Genomic DNA, 20,507 nt, shown 5'->3' with positions numbered 1-20,507 from the left:
CAAAATAGCCTCAGGAAGGAACTTGTTTTGGTGGAACGTGTACGTTCAAAAGTAGTTTTAGTTGTGCAACAGAAAACTCCGATTGGACAGATAGTCTAGCTAGCTGTCTGGATTTACCCTGCAGAGATCTGAGGAGCAGTTAACCATAGTCCCCAGGGGAGGGGCGGGGAGGGGGGGCAGTGGGTCTCATTGACATGCAGGCATGGCAGGTGTAGGTACAAGGACCGTTATGGGACTTTGATGCGGGACGAGAGGATTCGGCATGAACGCGTGGACACGGCATGCGAGACACGTCTGTTTTTTCCACAGCCACCGCTCCATGCACTGAAACACATTTTAAAAGAGTTTATTACATCTGTTGTTTGTGTATGATTTCTGCAGGTATTGATTTGCCTCACTGATGCCAGCAGCTAATTTCCAACATGCTAGAGTAAGCATATGCACAACAGGATAAACACTCTATGCTTTACTCGATTGTACATTCACTGTATTCCTGAAGGAGTGCAGTTATAAAAGAGTCCAAGCAATTTCCTCTGGTATAAGGAAGTTATAAAGCAGGTAATTCAAAGTACATTCAAGTACTAACAACACTAAAGTTATGACTGAACTCAAAAACACAAATCATTTTGGACTTCATTAATGCAACTTTGTCATTCAAAATGACAAAAATAGTCACAAGTTACTGGAAACAGTAAACAAATCACAACCTTGACAAATTAATGCAAGTTACTGTATGTGCCATATGAAATGTCTTTTGTAACAACATTTCACACATTTCAAACTAAATTATATTGTAGTTCTGCTGAAAGGTTTTTTAAATGTGGTAAAAGGACAATATTCTCCATGTGTGATAATAATTTGATGAATAACCAGAAAGATATTGGCTAGATTGTCACCCAGTAACAACCTGCATCATAGATGAACATAAAGTATACCATTACATGACCTGTGTACAACTTGACATGCTTTTTATAATACTATAAAGCAAATATTTTATACATCTCATTTATAAAAGAGGCACATATTCTTTGCCAGTGTTCAAGTAGCATATACTTCAATATGGCGGTAAATAAAAGCTATTACAAGCAGGAAACTTTAAGCATCGGTAATTTATTTTAATCAAATATTACCTTAGGTTTTTCCTAATAAGAATTTCCGAAAATTCCACACAACAAAAATATTCTTGCAAAAATTCATATTTTTTAAAATGTTTTTACAATTATGATTCCTAGATCCTCCTAAATTTGGCCTTTGACACTGAGGAGAAAGAGTGGTAATCATTCCAAAGCAGACATAGCGAAGGGGCCCACAGGACAGCTTTACAGGATCAGGTCAGCTATAGTCAAGGCCCTGAGATTTTAACACTTGAACATCACACCATGTAGAAGTAAAAAGTTCAGGAGACAATCCTGATGTTTGGCCCATGGGTGCAAAATCCTCCATTTTTACACCAACGAGTCACCTCCTCCCACCGACTGATATCAGCGATGTCTATGCAGGGAAAGTTGACGGCGGGGTGTGTGCGGCTCCTTCTCCATGGAGATTGGCCCGTCTGATGAATACCTCCTCTCGTCCGAGAGTCTCCTCACCTGACAAGCGGCTGCTTCACTGCCGCTGCGGGGCCGACACTGCTCTAACCTCTGAGCCTCCTTTAGCACCCACCAGACGGAGACATCATGATCAGTTAAGTGTCAAGTCCTCAACTGTTAGAGTGCTCCATGCTTCCACAACACAGATAGGTTTCAGGTGCAGGCAGATTGTTTTCAGACCACTCCACATCATGCATATCCAGGAATGAGCTGCCATCATGCACCCTTGATTTGATATTTGACATGCTGGGACTGGAGTGAACAAGTGAACACACAATGGGAAGGTAAACATAGTGTAGTGCAAACATGCAGTGAGAAGATGTTTTTACCTCTTTATGGAAGCGGTGTTCACAGTGCAGCTCTTGAACTCCCTCTCCGCCCTTCCGCATGTCGTCATAACAGATCAGGCACACCTTGTCGTCACCATTCTGGCAAAAAAAAGAATCAACTTTCATTTTAAAGCTCAACCTCTGACCAAAATCAATTGTAGTACTACAATAATTAAAGATATATTGTGTTGTATTAAATCCAGCTCTGTGCCATCTTAGTGTGTGCAGATGAGCGGTGTTTGGCTGCCCACCGTGGCTCCGAGATCAGCTGATGCCCACCGGATGAGGCGAAGTGCTGCTCCGCTCCGTGGAGAGCAGCGACACGACGAGAGGCCACACTAAGATGACACAGAGCTGGTTTAAAATCTGCAAAGTATTCCTTTGAGTATTGTATCTGGTATATTTACATTAACAGACTTTACATTAACATTGTCTGGTTGCATTTTACTCCCACAACTTGTGTCCTGTTAAAAAAGTGAAAGGGCTAATAGATATGAAGCTTGAAGTTGACATTGATGACCAAACACAAATGCACAGCAATCCAGCTTTTTGAAACTTTGTTGGATTTGAAACACAACATTTAAGCCCCAGATTCTTCTCCAGAAATCCTCCAAATGATGTAATGTAAAATTTTTAAATACCCAAATACAAAATACATAATTGATCTAGCCCTTTCATAAAATGTGAAATATCTATACAGTAGTATCACCAAAGATGCAGTGCTAGTAAAGAAAACTGTAAAAACTGCTTACATTTTCATTAGCTTTATAATATTTCTACTCACCGCAGACATGGTCCTCTTATCACGGAGAAAAAGTCTCTTCTGGAAAGACTCTGTGAGCTCTGGGATAGTGGTGATGCGGTTCTCTGGGATGGCTGACTTGGAGCGGCTGTTGTCGTCTGAGGAGGTACAACGAGTTCTCTGGTGAGGCCGGACCTCCCCCTTCTCCTCTCGCGTTTTGATGTGGCTCGGGATGGCTGCCATTGTCACTGTGTGGAGCCTGTTTAACTTCATGGCATCTAATTGTGACTGTGGACCACACAGAGAAGGACAATACGTGCTAAAGCTCAACTCAAAGGGAAACAATAGTGTAATATTTCCATGTTTCCCTTTAGAGCTGAAAATGTGAGACAGACAGACAGACAGACAGACAGACAGACAGACAGACAGACAGACGTACAGACTCACTCTCACAGAGAAACAGACAGACAGTCAGATGACCATGCTGAGATTTTGTCTGTGAATTAAATTAATCAGCCCTAATTTTCTTAAGTAACATGTTTGCAAAGCACATGATTGTAGCCCCTGATTATAGTTGGCTTCTCGAACCAGTTCATTGATTTACATGATTTACACAACAGCGTTTACATGATTACACTTATATGTTGCAAAACAGGTATGTTGAGGGTCCCTGGATGCTGTAAAGACTGTATTACAAAAGTAAGGATTAATTAAGAGTACTCCAGGGATGTGTCACACTATGTTGGTATAACATTTCAATGGAATTGTACCTTGTACAATTTCATATGACAAATAGAACTGATTGATTGATTTCAATAAAGTTTGGGGTACTCACAAGAGACCTGACGCAGCAGACGCCGGGATATCTTGACACCTACATTTCCCAAAGTGCACCTCAATAGCATCTTGTAGTAAGATCCTCCCTTTCTAGTAAAGGTCCACCACTTTCCCCAATTTTTAACTCAGATTTTCTTCAATAAATCTAAAGTCTCCAAGCTAAATCTAAGATATGTGTAAAATCAGTGCAGTGGCCCTTTAATAACTCAATTACAAGACAAAAAACAGCGTCTAAAAAGATTGCATTACAGTACACATCTATCTACTTGTGGATTAATACTATAGTCATTTGGCTCGTCCCTTCACTGGATTAAATGTTCAAGTTGATCTGTGTTGGCAGAAGCAAGCTCAGGATTCACATTTAAAAAGAAAATCAGATTTTAAGCCAAGCTGCGGCCATCAGGACTTTACTTGACACCACCTAGAGGCCGATCTCTAGGAGTATGTGTCGTCATAGCTCTTATCAGCTGCTTTTGTTTCACTTAACCTGTAAAACAACTCAGACAATTTTCTTTTGGTTGCCAAGGAATACAACTACAAATGTAAACGAAATATAAGTGCAAAACTACTTTAATAAAAATAAAAAAGATGCACAAAAAAAATAATGAAGCACGTGCACGCAATGTTGCTTGTCCCTCCACAAGTCCATCTTAAGTACACAGGGTATCTGTTTACAGTTTGGTCCACATCCACCTTTTTTAAATTGTCCTTGACCATACAGTACCTACTGTATGAGCCACAACCGTGCTGCTGTGTAGCTGGCACTGACCTTTGACCTCCCTATGACAGGAGGCAAGTGATAAGTCAATTCCCTTTTGGCAATGAATACAGTAGTGCACTGTTCTATACAGTAAATGCCCTACATTTGCGTAAGAGCTCTTACATGCAACAGTCCATGACTAAACATTGTTGAATGCACTTTTTACTTTGCATAAACACACACATGTATCTGTGCATGTGTGTGTTTGTGTGTTTAAGTGTGTGCTGGGGCAGCGTCATATACTTGTGCATTAGCAGACATTATTTATGTGAGCCTGGTGGAGGCAAACAACAGGTCAGAACTAGGGCTGGGTTCAAATAATCAATTCTCCAATTAAAATCGATCTTTGTTTGAGTGATGTGATATTGATTAATAAAATCCAGAAATCGATCTTTTAAAACTTTTTTTTAAATATATGTCTTTTCACCATATATATATATATATATATATATATAAAAGTAAAAAGTAGGCTACTTTAAACTAACTTTTTGGTGGTCAATTCTTAATGTAAACAATAACCTGGTGCATCATAAAATAATATGTGAGCGTTGCTTCTTGCTTGTACAATTTACAGCATTAGTTCTCTGAGAATCTCTTTTATATCCAAGCAAAACTGGTATTGTAACTGAAATGTTCCTAACCTAATTGATACTGAATTAAATCAGAAATTTACTCGAATCGGGACCTTGTGAATCAGAATCAAATCGATTTGGGGAATCATTGGCGACACCCAGCCCTAGTCAGAACTATTGTTGGTATTGTTTGGGTTTTTTCCGATACCGGTGCTAAAACAATACTTTCAAAACTGTGCCTAAATGGTGCCTGATTCACTACTTTAATAAAAACAAGTTTAGCACAAAACAACATTTGACATTAAAGACCAGCTTGTTTATTGCTAAGGCCATATGATCAATTTTAAATAATTTATTTTGTGCCACTTAATTTAATTTAAGTAGCACCAAAATGAGGCACCGAAATCTGCTTTGCCATTTGGCCGGTAGATACAAATCGTATAGGAACTGGTGCCAATGGTTTCGGTACCCAACCCTAGTCAGAACACTCTATTACTAAACACTAGAACAAACCTACATAGCCTGCATAGTGCTCATACCAACTTGTTGATTTTCCAATATCAGCACAGTGTACACATGCATTAATCTACTGTCATTGTCTGCCAAAATATAAATGGGTTCATGCTTTATTACTTATATATTCTTTACATAAGTCTATACATTCTCCACGCTGACATATTAGATTTTGATTAATTAAGGTACATACAGTTTAGTGTTATAGGTTTATCTTTAAAGACATTGATATTAACAAGTTTACATCATTCTAAAAATATTCTGTGCTGTGGTCAAAGGTTGTTTTTCTTAATGGCGGAAAGAAAGTGTGTTGCGGCTGTTTATATGTCAATACAAACACATATTGTACACTGAACAAAGAGACGTGCAATGCTGGTGGTCCTTACCACAGTCGGGAGTGATGCTCTTCGATCACCGTGTATTTTTGCAGATCTTCTGAAACTGCGTTTCCTGTCTCTGGAGTGTCCACCTTCTGCTCCATGACCCCAGTAACTACTCATCCATTTTGTGAAGTTACCATCATCATCATCATCGTCGACCATGAGGGAAGAAGGCAGGAGCCTGAGAGACATGATGGGAGTTGTGCAGGGAGCCTCTTGGTGTAGCAACTCTGAGCACAACCGATAGAAGTGTGATCCCAGCCGAGTGGTACAGAGGGTAAAAACAATGCTGAGCTGACCTACTAAGCCTCTGGCTGACTTGCTGCTCTACTACACAACACTGTCCCACGGGGCAAAGGTAACAGACTTCAATTTGATCCTTCTGGAGCCCTCAAGCACTGTATTGTGTTATTCTTGGATGAGCCAAAAATAAACTGCAGTCTTTAAATAAGTGAATCCTCTATAATTTATTTAACGTGGCTGGTAGAAAGTAAACATGGAGATGATGGGAATAAACAGGGAGGCAGAAGGCAGAGAGGAGCAGCTAGTATTTTGAAACTGGGTGGGTGATGTGAACACTGCTTTTAATCTTTCCATTACAGTCATGGGCCTGGGGGTAGACAACTGAAACTCCAATTTCCCCATACTTTCCACTCATCAAACCTGTCAATAATTATGGAGTGCAGGCTACCCTGTCTACCGCTGTGCACTGTGTGCCTGGGGCTTGTTTAATACAGGACAGAGAGGGAGCATATCTTTTCATGTTACACTGCGCCCTACTATACTATATTTTCATTATATTTGCCTCTAATTGTTTCAAAATTATCCTTTGTGATATAAGAGAAATTCAACTGTGTATGCACAAAACAGCAACTGCAAAAGCAACATTGGCACAAGCTGGAAGCAAAATATTCATAAGAACACATTTTATGAAGTTGTACCGGACAATAGGTTTACGTTTTCCACCAAAGAGTATATGTCATTAGTTCACTCTTGATACAATGCCATACTGTATCACCCATAAGACACAGTTTACAGTATAATTCGAAGATAAATTGTGCAGAGTAATTTCAGGTGAGGAACTCTGACTCAGATATTATAACATATTATTTATTCTACACTTTTAATGAATTTAAGAAAGAACCCAAGTACTTGGAGTCATCAGAGCGCTCTGAAAGTGACACACGGTGTGCACTGAACATGCTATTTAGTGTTATCCCACTCCAATGCCTTGTGTGGTCCTATAAATTTGTAAATGTGGGGGGGGGGGGGCACAAAACAGGGGATCTAGGGGTTGTCCACCTGAAAAATGTTTTTGATTTGAATCCCATTTCCTGCATTTCTACATACATTTATAGGGACTGCAGTGATACAAAATCCAGGAAATAAGTAAGTTGACCATAATGATAAATTATGCCAGAAAGAATAGTACTAAACTATGCATAAGAAAAATATGTCTTAATGTCTTATTGCTTAAAATAGGGGCCAATCACCGAGACTTATGAATAAAATAATATCAAACTAATTTGAAACAGGATTTTGAAAAGTGGGGGGGACATGTCCCTCCTGTCCCCAGTGAAAATTATGCCCTATAGGCTCTTTATATATTCCTACATGATACTAGAATATACAAATCTGACATGCAAATGACCCAATATTTTTCAATGACTGTAAAATAATACAGTGGTTTAAGTTACAGTGTTGTAGACTAGAGGATCAGATTTGAGAGGATGCCAATCAGTGAAATCCTATTGACTACAACTGATTCAACTTGTTTTGGATTTAGTATGTGTCAGAAATCTACTAAATCGTTTTTGGAACCCAGACCAATAAGCCAGAGAATAAGAGAACAACAAACTGCATGAATAAAATGTACTCTGCATGAGCATCTAAAGATAATCTGATTCAGTGATCTAACTGGAATCATTTGGTGTATTGAAGTAGTTGATTTGTTAAGATTTCCATTTTCATAATACCTTACTATAAAGCATTATAGGAGCACAGGCACGTCTCAGTGGTCAAAGAGAACCAAACATCTAGTGGCGGTAAACTAAGCCAGGCTGTGCTATAACAATAGCAGGCCCATTTTGCAGACAGAGAGTCAGGAATAGCTAGAAGATCAGACATCCTTATTGTAACCTCTGTCTGTAGCGTCACTTCCCCCTCTTTAAAGCAACAATATCAGCAGGGTCATTGAAGAGACACGCACCGCAAATGGAATATTGAAGGTTATTGTGTCTGATCACGTGTTGGTTTACTGGCAAAATTGATTTTATTACTTTTCAAAACAAGCTACTGCGTCAGTGATGGATTATTCTGAGGGCAGCAACATGTTTTAAGCTACTCCACCAGGACAGTTTAAAATGTACACTATTTGTACGTACTGTATTATTAATTTAGTATAAATTTGAAAAACTGTTTATCAAGTACAAAAATGTTGCTTTTTGATTTGTTACAAATGCAAAAACAGAATAAAATGATATGTGCCCAACTTTTCAGTTGCAGCATAATTGACAGCATGTCCTTAAATTATAGAACACCACATGTGGGAATAGTTGTCCTATCAAAGGTCTATGTTGCTGCAAGGACAGGACTCTTCATTACACCGGCTTCCCTCTGAATACAGTTGACTTTGAAAACTGTTCAGTGGTGGTCACTGTGAGGACAGATGGCCTTGGGGACAAATTGAGTAGTCAGGCCCCAGCACCGACCAGATAGACCAGCACAAGGCTTTAAAATGGGACAGACAGGTGACTGAACTTGGCAAATAGACAAACACACACACATACACACACACACACACACACACACACACACACACACACACACACTCCAAGTCATATCATAAATCCACATTGATCAGGATAAAATGTTGGTGAGTGTTGGTGTTGGGGTTGGAAAATTGTGCAATTTGAAAAGAAAATAGCCTTCACTATTTGAAACTATGACTACATTGCGGTACTCTGTCAACACTAAGTATTTTTATGACAGCAATGTATTGAAACTAAAAAAGTTGACAAGAGTATCAGCACTGACACCTAGTGGCTGCAGCCAACCTGCATACCGGAACATGATTAATTAATTAATTATTAACTTAACTTAATTAATCTGTTTATATATTAAAAAAAACATCATCACTTTGGTCCAATGTTGATTTAAATTATTGATCACAAATTTCGAGTTTTTCTTTCACAAAGATGAGGAAATTAAAATGACATTTAAATCATTCAAATCACACATGAAGCTCAAACTGACTGTCACATTGCCTTATTACATGTAAAACAGGGATTCAAACATTGACCAAGAAAAGCAGGTAGCTGCATCACCAGGAGCCTTCATGTTTTTGTTCACTAACGGGTTAATTAAATCATATAGCCTAAATATGTTTCTCGTGTGTAGACATGTATGAGTGACGTACATTTCAAACTAATTTTACACTTCACTGAACACTATGACTGAGACTACAGTGCAGCATTGGCACAATCCCAGAGAACTATTAAAATGGGCTGCTGTAGACCAGATTCACCATTTATCATACTTTTCAGTTTACCGTATCTGATGTTTGGACTACAAATGCTACTGTCGTACTACAACTACACACGGCCCCGTGGCTTTTCCGACAGTATCCCATGATTCCTCGGTGTGTCTGTGACCTCGCAGAGCACAGGAAGAAGAAGCGGCGCTCGCTCACGCTGTCTGGTGGTGGTACTGTACTGGCTGCTAATTTGCTCGGTTGTAGATCATGGCTGCTTCTAAGCCAGTCGAGCCACAGTCCGGGACTGGACTACCCCGCTGGCAGCTGGCACTTTTAGTCGGGACTCCTATAGTGCTGGGAGTGGGGGCGGTTTACCTTTGGAATCGCAGCAGGACGAACGAAAGGAAAGGGACCGGGGAGCGGAAAACTCCAGAAGGCAGCGCCAGCCCCGTGCAGGGCCAAGACGGCGCAGCTCCAGCCAGTCGAGAGCAGGAGAACATGGTAATGTTACTGTTGCCTAAATACTGCCCTTTCCTCTGCAGTTAATGTAACATTCCCCACATTAGCATTATCTGCCTTGGTGCAGTGTGTACACTTATCTGACTAAACGTGTCATTGCCGTAACAGTGCCGTCCGTCAAGGACACCTAACGTTACCGACACGGTCAGTGACAGCTACCTTCACCAGAGCAAGGCCGATGGCAACCGGTTCATCCGTGGTGGATTAGCCAATGTTAATAGCTACTAGCTGGTTTAACCAGCCCGGTTAGCATGAGCGACATAGCTGAATGTTTGCAGCGGGTAAATAATGCGCTGAAACACCTTTGGGAACAAAATGGCAAGAACTGAGCATGGCTTTGTAACGTTAACTTTAATGTTTTGGCCATGCTAGCTAACGTTATCAACTTAGAAAGTCAAGAGGGCGGGGATGGCAGTCACTTCAGCCTGTTTTGGGCAGAGGCAGTTCTCTTAGATAGTATCAGGCTGTAGGGGACTGGCTGCCTGTCACCTTATTCAGTGTGCGGTATCATGCGTGGGGAACGTTAATGTGCAGAAACGCTAGCTACACGCTAGTGTAGCCTGTATTACTTGCTGGTAGTTTATTTACAGTCCCGAGGCCAGAGTCTACCTTTTGGAGTGATTGTACTCTCTGCCAAATTATTTTAAAACATTTTCAACAAAATTTAAGCTACACTCTGGCTGAAGTATAACTAAACAGACATTTGTCCAGCTTCAGTTTACTCACAGGTATATGGTCAGTAAGAGGTGTCTTTGGGCCGGCATATTTTTGTGTGACTGTTTTAAATCCCTCCTGCATTCACTACAGAGATTAAACCGATGTCCATTTATAAGTTTGGCTTTCTAATGTCATGAAATGTGTAATTACGAGAACTTAATTAGTATGAGGTTAACTCACAAATAAGAGACCTATATTGTAAGTATGAGGCCATTATGTCATAATTGTGAGAAAGGGAAAATGTTATTTAACAGCTATCACCCTTTGACAAAACAGACAGGATTTGTTTTAGATCATAGAGCATTGTCCTGGCATGATCATTCATTGAAAGTGTTAAGGCAAAAACAAAAAGAGCACATTGTTAGGCTATTATTCTGTAAACCACTTCACAGTTCAAACATGGACATTATCACTTGTGCCAAGTTTATATGTCTTTACTGTGTGTGCTATGTCAGTGTAATATGCTTCTTTGTCCACCACTGGAAAAAATGTACCTCGAGATACTTCGACATGCTGACAGGAGGAGTCGGGGATCGAACCGCCAACCTTGTGATTATTGGACGACCCCTCTACCTCTTGAGTCTCAGCTGCCCCGATAATTAGCAGTTTTGGCCTGTCAATTTGATGGCATTCAATCCTTGGCACAGGCTTGCAGTTCAGTTGCACAGCCTATTGCAGTGTGAGATGCTATGGGAGAACCTAATTACTTATAAAAACTGTCTTTAGTCTCTTTAATCCTTAAACCAATCCACCGAGTCACAGGGGAGTCCATTTAATCAATAAATCTTACATTTTCTCTTTCTCATTTAGAGCCCGTTGGATCGGGCCCAGGCAGCAAAGAACAAGGGCAACAAGTACTTCAAGGCTGGCAAGTATGAGAACGCCATCCAGTGCTACACAGAGGCCATTGCTCTCTGCCCCACAGAGAAAAAGACGGATTTGTCAACATTTTACCAGAACAGAGCAGCAGCCTATGAACAACAGGTTGGCAACACCTTGTTTTAAATCTGTGCAGAGATTGTTGGTAATATAAGAGACCCATCTTGTGTGCAACAATAAAAAAAGCTACATTTTGAAATATCTTCATTATGTCTGAGGGAAAAAGTGAATTTCTCAATATCATGTATTTCCCTTGCTGTAATGACATTGATTCTTTTGCAGAAATTAACAGTAAACTGTGATGTAGCTCTTTTTAGAGTATCATTGCAAGCAGGCGGCAACATCTATATTTTTTTTTTGTCCACCAGCCAAATGGCTTGTGAATGTTCACCACTCAATAGATTAACTTTTTTTTTGGCTACTACTAGCCTAATCTACCAGCCAATTGCATTTTTTTACCGGCATTTGACAAATGGTGCTAATTTTGTGCCCTGCTTACAAGTGTGTGTTGTATGTTACAATATGGCACATGTCCCTTTTCTAAATGTCCCCAGGTGCTTGTAGATGAAAAAGTCAATAATTATTGTTGTTCATTGAACTTGAAATATACCTGAAAAGGCTTCAGCGCACACTAACTTCTTCTCACAACCTAAAGCCAGCATGCCTCGGCAGCTAACAGTTGTTACTCCTCTTTGGTCAATATGCAGCATACTCTATGCAAATCAACATTCTCAAATCTTTCCTTCCTCATGTTTGATTAAAAGTTTTCCTCTCAAAGGTAAATGCATTAGCTCTCCACATTATTATTTTTTATTATTTATTGTTTATTTATCAGGGACATTACCTATAACATTATCTAAACCAAATGTGAGAGATGCACAGTTTTTTAGGATGTCTAGCCTCCGCTAATTTGCAGTCCTTGTCCCTGGTCAGGCTTTTACAAACACATCACAACAAACGGTCTATTAAATTCTCAAAGAATAAAATCAAATAAAAACAGAATTTACAGAATAATTGTGTTGCTAAAGGACACCATTATTGCTCACATCTCTGTTGTTATTTAAGCCATAGTTTGGCTTTTGTGTTAAACACTTCATAAAGTTCATACAGGGTAATGTTGAAACTTTGATACAGATGCTGTTGTTTCTGTAAAGATGAGTTAAATGGTCTTCAGATATCATGTTCACTATAGGTCTCTAGGTCCACTTCAAAGCCTTCTCTGGGTAGTGGACAGTCCTCTGGGCCACTGTATAGTCGAATGCAGATACGTTTTGGAAAATAACCAGCCCATAACTATCATTTCAGATGAAATGGACAGAAGTGGTCCAGGACTGCTCGCAGGCTGTGGGAATGAATCCACGCTATATCAAGGCTCTGTTCAGGAGGGCCAAAGCTCTGGAAAAACTAGACAACAAGAAGGAGTGCCTAGAAGGTGAGACACTTCTCTTTCTTATAAAAGTGTTCTTTTACAAGTCAAAATTAAAATGTGAGACAATTATTTACAGTCCGTTTTGTTCCCTGTGTATCCTCCAGACGTCACAGCAGTGTGTATTCTTGAGGCCTTCCAGAACCAACAGAGCATGCTGCTAGCAGACAAGGTTCTGAAACAGTTGGGAAAAGAGAAGGCCAAAGATAAATACAAGGTATTTGTCCACTATAGAGACATTTTCTTTTTTTAGGCATTTCCACCTTTTGATGGACAGGACAGCTAGGTGAGATAGGGGAAAGACCTGCAGGAAATCATCACAGGTCAGACTCGAAACCTGGACCTCTGCGTTGAGGCATAAACCTCTCAGTATATGTGTGCTTGCTCTACCAACCGAGCCAACCTGGCCACACTATAGAGACATTTGATTCAGTTTTATTTCTCTGAATTTAACAATTGTTCTTTTTTTTTCTTTTCTTTTTTTACCCCTCTCCTGTAGAACCGTGAACCGATGATGCCCTCTCCTCAGTTCATCAAATCCTACTTTAGCTCGTTCACTGATGACATCATCTCACAGGCCCTGCAGAAGGGGGAGAAGAAAGATGAAGACAAGGACAAGGAGGGCGAGGCAGCCGACATCACTGAGAGGTCAGAGAATGTTTACTCGTAGCAACTAAATTGGTATCCTCCGGTTGTACCAGGAGGGACGGAGGAGCTGCTGGCATAGGGTAAGATGCTGGAAATGTTTCACAGGGATCTTTGTCCTTGTGTTGAATCGATTGGTAGAAGGAAAAAAGTAAGCTTTTTGTTTTTAATAATTATGCAGCCTTTTGGCTTTCACTAACTGATAGTTTTAGTGTCTAACTCTGAGCACAAGGAGATGTATGACAAGCAGGACAGTGGGTGTAAATCTGTTTGTCAGGGGTCAAATGTTTTCATGCAATTTAAACAAGTACTTAAAAGAGACATAATTAAGTTCCAAAGTCAGAGGAGTGATTCCAGGTGCCTCTGGAGCCAAAGTAAAATTTCCGTTTATTTCACGGTTGAAGCATGTCTATGACTGAATCATCAGTGCAAAGGATAACTGTGTTGAATCATCTGAACACAGAGCTTATGATTCAATTACATAGGCCGTTATGCAGAAGCTAAGGATTAACCTTACCTCCCACTTCACAACTCGGTTGTTTGTAGAACTGAATTGCCACCTGGTAGAGGAACACTTTTTCCTGATCTGTTTTGATGTTTTTCTCCTCTTTAGCTCTGGCTACCTGAAGGCTAAGCAGTACATGGAGGAGGAGAACTATGACAAAATCATCAGCGAATGCACCAAGGAGATTGAGTCAGGTGGCCGATACACTGCAGAGGCCCTGCTGCTGCGTGCTACATTCTACCTGCTGATTGGTAACGCTACAGCTGCTCAGCCTGATTTGGACCGGGTGATCAACATGCAGGACGCCAATGTGAAGGTACGCTCTGTTTATTTGATTAGCCCGTTCTTAGCCAAGAATACCAGGGCAATTTAACCCTTGTGTTGTCTTCGGGTCAAATTTGACCTGTTTTCACAGTTTTTTTTTTTTTTTTTTTTTTTTCAGAAATATGTTCTGCCATTCAAAATAATAAAGTAGTTTCAAAACAGTTTCCTGACTAAACATTGACATATATCAGTCTGTGATAATCCATCAACATATATTCATCTGATTTTCACTATAGTGAAAATAATTCATCATTTCTGCCTATTTTACTTCAAAATTAGGTATTATTGGCCATAAATTAAAAAAATAAATGAAAAAAAAAGTTGCAAAACTATTGGTAAAAAGTTGCAATGAAGTTGGCTAGAAGGTGCACAATAGAATTAGGTGATACTATGCTTTAGAAAAAGGCAAAACAGACCGGGAGTTAAACGAGTGCATGGTCAACAGGAAGGCTACACAAGGGTTAAGTACTGGGATAGTGGATTAGTAAGAAGGGACTACAAACTTATTGTATATCCTATTGCTAACTTCTGGTAGCCTATGTTAAGGTTCAGTTGTATTTGCCGTTTATCCTTGGGATTTAAGTAAAGGTACTGTGCAACACACCAATGTGGGGAATAAATCCCATGAGGTTCTCAGATCATTTCAGTGCAGTTCCTGGGACAGTTGGCCTGACAAAAAACTGTCTCTAAATATGGAGAAAAATACCCAAAAGAGGCATGGAGTGGAACACACTGAATCAGTCTTGACTTTAATTCATCCATTTTCTCCCAGTTTATCTAATGATTTGTACACGTACACAAAGACGTCCTTTACAAAGGACTTTTGAACCTGACAGGTTCTCACTCTGTACTGTGGTCTTATTTTTACAGCTACGAGCCAATGCTTTGATCAAGCGGGGAAGCATGTACATGCAGCAGCAGCAGCCTATGCTCTCTACACAAGATTTCAACATGGCAGCCGAGATTGACACACGCAACCCTGATGTCTATCACCACAGGGGTCAGGTAAGAGTGGTTAAATTGTTTAAAAAAAAAAAAAAAATGTTTAGCCCCGTTCTAACGTGGTTTTAATATCAGTCCTGAGTGATCCGATCCCATGTCGACAGTGGACCTGGCCGTAGAATGTCTCCACATGCGTCTTTGAGGGACCACTTGGGATCAGATATCACTTCCCTGCTCTTTATACAAATAAACACTTACATAATTTCTGTTTGCATATAGGCTACAGTGAGAAAATAGTAGAGCTGGGTAATATATCGATATTATATTGATATCATGATATGAGACGAGATATCGTCTGAGATTTTGAATATCGTAATATGACATAAGTGTTGTCTTTTCCTTGTTTTAAAGTAAAGTAAAGTGATGTAATTTTCTGAACTTACCAGACTGTTCCAGTTGTTCTATTATTTGTCTTTAACCACGTAATCATTATATTCACATTACTGATGATTATCTATCTTATCTCATTGTGTAAATATTTAGCGAAAGCACAATTCTGTCGCAATATCGATATTGAGGTATTTGGTCAAAAATATTGTGATATTTGATTTTCTTCATATCGCCCACCCCTAATAAATAATTGTTATGCCTCGTGCCGGCAACAGTCGTGGCCGGGGGCATTATGTTTTCAGATTGTCCATCCATCTGTACTTTACGTCCGTGCATTCCTTTCTTGTGAACGCGATTACATGGACCCCCTGGAGGGAATTTCTTCAAATTTTGTCATCACACTTCTCCATCTCTATATTGCTGCGTTAATCTCTAAAGCAGCAAGGACACACACAGCCCCCACAAACACTATTCACAGCCAGATAGCTTATCCCATGGAAGCCTATATGGGATTTAATTCAAATGATATAAAAATACATTATCATTTTAATATAGTCATATAATGCCCATACAAGGATGTGAAAATGAAAATTGGATTTTTGCATTTTAATTTAAATTTTGACTCTAAAAACATACATTTGTGGAAAATGATAATGCTATTGTGGAATTACATTTTCAATTTCACATTTACATTATCATTTGAATTAAGTCCCATATAGGCTTCCATATTATCCAACAGCTTGAACTAACACAAAACTGCTCAACTCACACCAAAATGTGCTATTTTTTTTTCGCTGCCACCTGATACAGTAATAGTCCGATCATTTGCGCTGTGTGTCAGTTCAGTTCAGTCAACATGAAATCTCGAAGTTTTCTGTTTATGAAAAAAAAATCGATTTGGTTCTATCTGATGTTTTGAGTTGTAAGCAGCGTAAAACCTAAAAGGCATGAAACAAATGCTGAAACATTGAAATCAATTTCAGAATTTTTATTTTGGCAAGTAAGCTAAATGGTAAATATAGAACGACAATATGTCCCCCTCAACATTTATATTTGTCTCAATACATAAAACATGGCTGTAGTAATATCCTACATATTTGTTAATTTGGGTATGTTTTATTAAACTAAAAATGAGGTTACTGTCTACCGGCAGTCTGTGGGGGCCAGCTCAGCAATCTTTTCATGGCAACCTCGGGGCACAGAGCTCCAGAGAGCCGGGGATAAGAGCAGGCAGCACCACATGTGGTCTGGGTGAGCAGATCTCTATGCATCCTCAATGCCTCCTGGGTGTCTTCACACATGTACTTAGAGCTGTCTACTTGTGATCATATCACTCGGACAGATGTTAATACCAGGTTAGACTGGAGCCTACAACATTTAAAGTTTGTTAACTGATTAGCTGTCTGTTGACAACTACTAAGTTAATGTTTGAAATGTCTTGCTATAGTGCTCTATCTAAAGTCTCTATTTCCTTTCAGCTGAAAATCCTGCTGGACCAGGTGGATGAGGCGGTGGGAGACTTTGATGAGTGCATCCTGCTCAGGCCTGACTCTGCTCTCGCCCAGGCTCAGAAATGCTTCGCTCTTGTAAGTTCTGAGTAAAGATCATTAAAAAAGCAAGCGTGCCATTATCTAACCTATCAAATACATAAACTGCATTTTTATTTCAACCAGTTCTGCTGCCGGTCGCGTTAATGGCTGCTACAATTCGAGATTAGCTGCTGAGTTTTTCTTTTTTTTTTTTTTGTGCTCTTCAGTACAGACAAGCATATACTGGAAACAACCCGTCACAAGTACAGACAGCCATGGATGGTTTTGAGGACGTGATCAGAAGGTTCCCCAAGTGTGCTGAGGGCTACGCTCTTTATGCCCAGGTAAAGAATCCAATACTTGATTTTTCTATTTACACATCAATGGGAGCTTTAGTGTTCATTTGCTTTGCCCATTTTCTGTTTGATTTAGACAGAAAATAGCAGCTATAGATCTTGTTGATGTGTTCAACACGACCGTTTGTGAATTTTTCAGGCTTTGACCGACCAGCAGCAGTTTGGAAAAGCAGACGAGATGTATGACAAGTGCATTGAACTGGAACCAGACAATGCAACCACATATGTCCACAAGGGGTAGGCATTTTCCCTTTTTGGTAGGGCTGTTGTTAATATAACATGTGATTTGTATGTGTAATTAATCACCAGTTAATATAAATTCAATATATATCCAGTTTGTTACAGCTTCAGTGGAAACAAGACCTTGACTTGGGTCTAGAGCTCATCAGTAAGGCCATTGAAATTGACAACAAATGTGACTTTGCCTATGAAACTATGGGAACCATTGAAGTTCAAAGGTGAGATAAATAACTTGACTCAGTTCTCACATAGAACACTTCTTGAAGTGGTTGAAATCATAACAAGAGCGTTTTTCTTTTCAGGGGAAATCTGGACCGGGCAATCGAAATGTTCAACAAGGCAATTAACCTGGCCAAGTCTGAGATGGAGATGGCCCATTTGTACTCGTTATGTGATGCAGCGTACGCCCAGACAGAAGTGGCAAGGAAGTATGGGCTGAAACCTCCAACACTGTAACGTCTCTGCCAATCCATCGCCAATCTCAATTTTCATTGCTGAACCTAACTGTGGTATATGCAACTGTCTGACTTAACCTTTTGATTTGTTTAAAAAAAAAAAAAAAAGAGTACTAGATTATAAAAGAAAAAATGGAAAAGCCCTGAATATATACCGTGTTTACATCCAATTAAAGGGGTTTGTTAAGGATTTCTATTCACAATCGAGCCGAGGCTGTGATCCAGGCTTCTGGTTGACTTGGTGGTTTGTCAGGGTGGGGGCTCTTAACTGACACAGCCCTTTGCTGACACTTTCAATTCAACCAGAACATTGTCATCAAACCTTTTTATTGCTCAGAATAAAGAGAAAGATAGTGTAATCTAGAGAGAAAAACATACATGAATGGCCATGTATACCTGTCTAAATTAATAGTAACTATGTGAAATGTAAGTGAACTGAGATGTGTGCAGTCCGTCGAACCAATTACTGACTTTAAGGTTTTTGCGACACTTAAAATCTACAGAAAATACTGTGAGAGCTTTATGTAGTTCTAATGGACTGTTCACATTGTTAATTTATGCTGATCTAGTGTTGTCTCTAAACATACACTATCAGTTCCGAATGCAAGGTTGAAAGTCTAGTCAAACGTGTAATGTCTGTGTTTGTAATGCTGGAATTGATGCTACGGATACTGGGCTACAGAGAGGTTTAGTTTAGCATCCGGAAGTGTTTTTTTTTTTTTTTTTTTAATTATGGGATTGCCTGTTTTCTTTTTTATATACTTTGTGCAGCATGTTCACTTTATAAATAAATGTAAATGCAATGCTCGGGCTGTCTTGAACACTAGGAAAACCCCAACTATAAGAGACTTTGGGCAAAACACTTTGGATTAGAAAAACTTAACCAACATGTTTGGTTTTTTGAAAATGTTATTTTTGAATTGTCTCTAGTTTCAGAAGATGTCACAAGGGATTGGGCTATTCAGTGGTTTTTCCTAGCTCACTTTAATCAAACATGATTTATTTTCTATTTTATTGTAAAAACATTATTTTTCATGCTACATTACAGCTTTTGACAGAGTAACCTTAAAACAGTTGTTTTATTTTTTCTGTCCTTTTCAAATTCTATTCTCACAACCCAAGCCTTATTGTTTCTAACCCACATGCATCCCTGGGAATATCTTGGTCCAGTGTATGATGTGGTACTCAAGTAACATCTGTACTTTGTAAAAAATAAAATTAGCCAGCACTGCTGTATGTTTGGAGTATTTTCAACTTTTAGAAAACTAAATTATAAATGTTCTGTGACATTCATTTATCCAGCAGCAGTTATGGCTACATTTTATTGAATGTGTGGTAATACCAAGGAACCAAATCGTGCATTCCAGCTGCCGCTGGTGAGGACTTCTCAGCATAAATCATCTGTCTTAAACTTACAGAAACAAACTAGAGAAATTGATGTAACGTCAGTAGATATCCACAAAATATTGGCTGTCTAATAGAAATGACACTGACATTCTTCATCACTGATATGTATGGTGACCAAAGTAAAAGAGAAAATGAATCCTAATAAAGTTATAATTCCTGGAATGAATCTCACCTTTGCAATTTTCTTCTAGCCTGTACAGCCTTACCTTCTGCAAATCAATGTTCAATACATTTTTTTTTTGGCATTTTCAGGCCTTTTATTTGATAGAACAGGTTAGATATGAACGAGGAGAGGGGGGGAATGACATGCAGCAAAGGGACGCAGGTCGGAACCGAACCCGCACCTGCTATGGCGAAGCTGGGTGCGCCTCTACCAGGTGAGCTACCCAGGCGCCTGCACTTACAACTCTTAGTTAAAAACTTCACTCCGTTTTAATGCTGTGAAACTTTATTTTCTTAAAATTCTTGCTATTTAGTGTTTGATCTCGTGATCTGTAAAATATTAAATATTACTGCTGCTCAATACTTGTAATAGACATCTTGATGCTGCAACCTACATGCAAAGAAGATCTTGTGCCACCTGCAAGTAATGAGTTATTACTGCAATTTTCATTTTTATAGCATATGCTTTTTTGTGTTTTTGATGCTTGGCATTTTAGACTTAAACTTGTCTGTAAGATAAAATGAAATCATTCATAAACACATTAACCCTCAGTGGATACTTAACATTGAAATAGATACAATTAGCTGTATACTGTATTAAGCTTTCTCAGGCAGTTTATTATTTGAGAAGTAAATATGTGCAATAAAATAAGTAATTTTCACGTTACAGTAGGAAAACCACGTGTGTAAGTTAATGATGGCTGAATTCCATTTAGCCACGCCTGTTTCTGGGTCCTGGGTTGGGTAAGTTACTGGGACAATTGAATATAACCATCCTTAATGGGATCAGTCACAACTGCTTTTTCAACAATGA

General features: G+C 39.3%; 1 protein-coding gene across 1 annotated transcript; it reads left to right on the top strand.

Annotated features, from left to right (window-relative positions):
- Window positions 1-9,464: 9,464 nt before the first annotated feature.
- tomm70a (translocase of outer mitochondrial membrane 70 homolog A (S. cerevisiae)) lies at window positions 9,465-19,697 on the top strand. The gene is made up of 12 exons (XM_028587258.1): window positions 9,465-9,698; window positions 11,244-11,417; window positions 12,618-12,744; window positions 12,846-12,955; window positions 13,238-13,386; window positions 13,997-14,204; window positions 15,083-15,217; window positions 17,023-17,130; window positions 17,301-17,417; window positions 17,569-17,666; window positions 17,765-17,887; window positions 17,972-19,697. The coding sequence occupies exons 1-12, from the start codon at window positions 9,465-9,467 to the stop codon at window positions 18,123-18,125; spliced, it is 1,737 nt and encodes a 578-aa protein (XP_028443059.1). The 3' UTR covers window positions 18,126-19,697.
- Window positions 19,698-20,507: the final 810 nt, after the last annotated feature.

This window comes from Perca flavescens, chromosome 9 (assembly GCF_004354835.1).
Source record: "Perca flavescens isolate YP-PL-M2 chromosome 9, PFLA_1.0, whole genome shotgun sequence".
Taxonomy (NCBI): domain Eukaryota; kingdom Metazoa; phylum Chordata; class Actinopteri; order Perciformes; family Percidae; genus Perca; species Perca flavescens.
The sequence above is the reverse complement of the archived record's forward strand: the minus strand, read 5'-3'. Positions and strand labels throughout refer to the sequence as shown.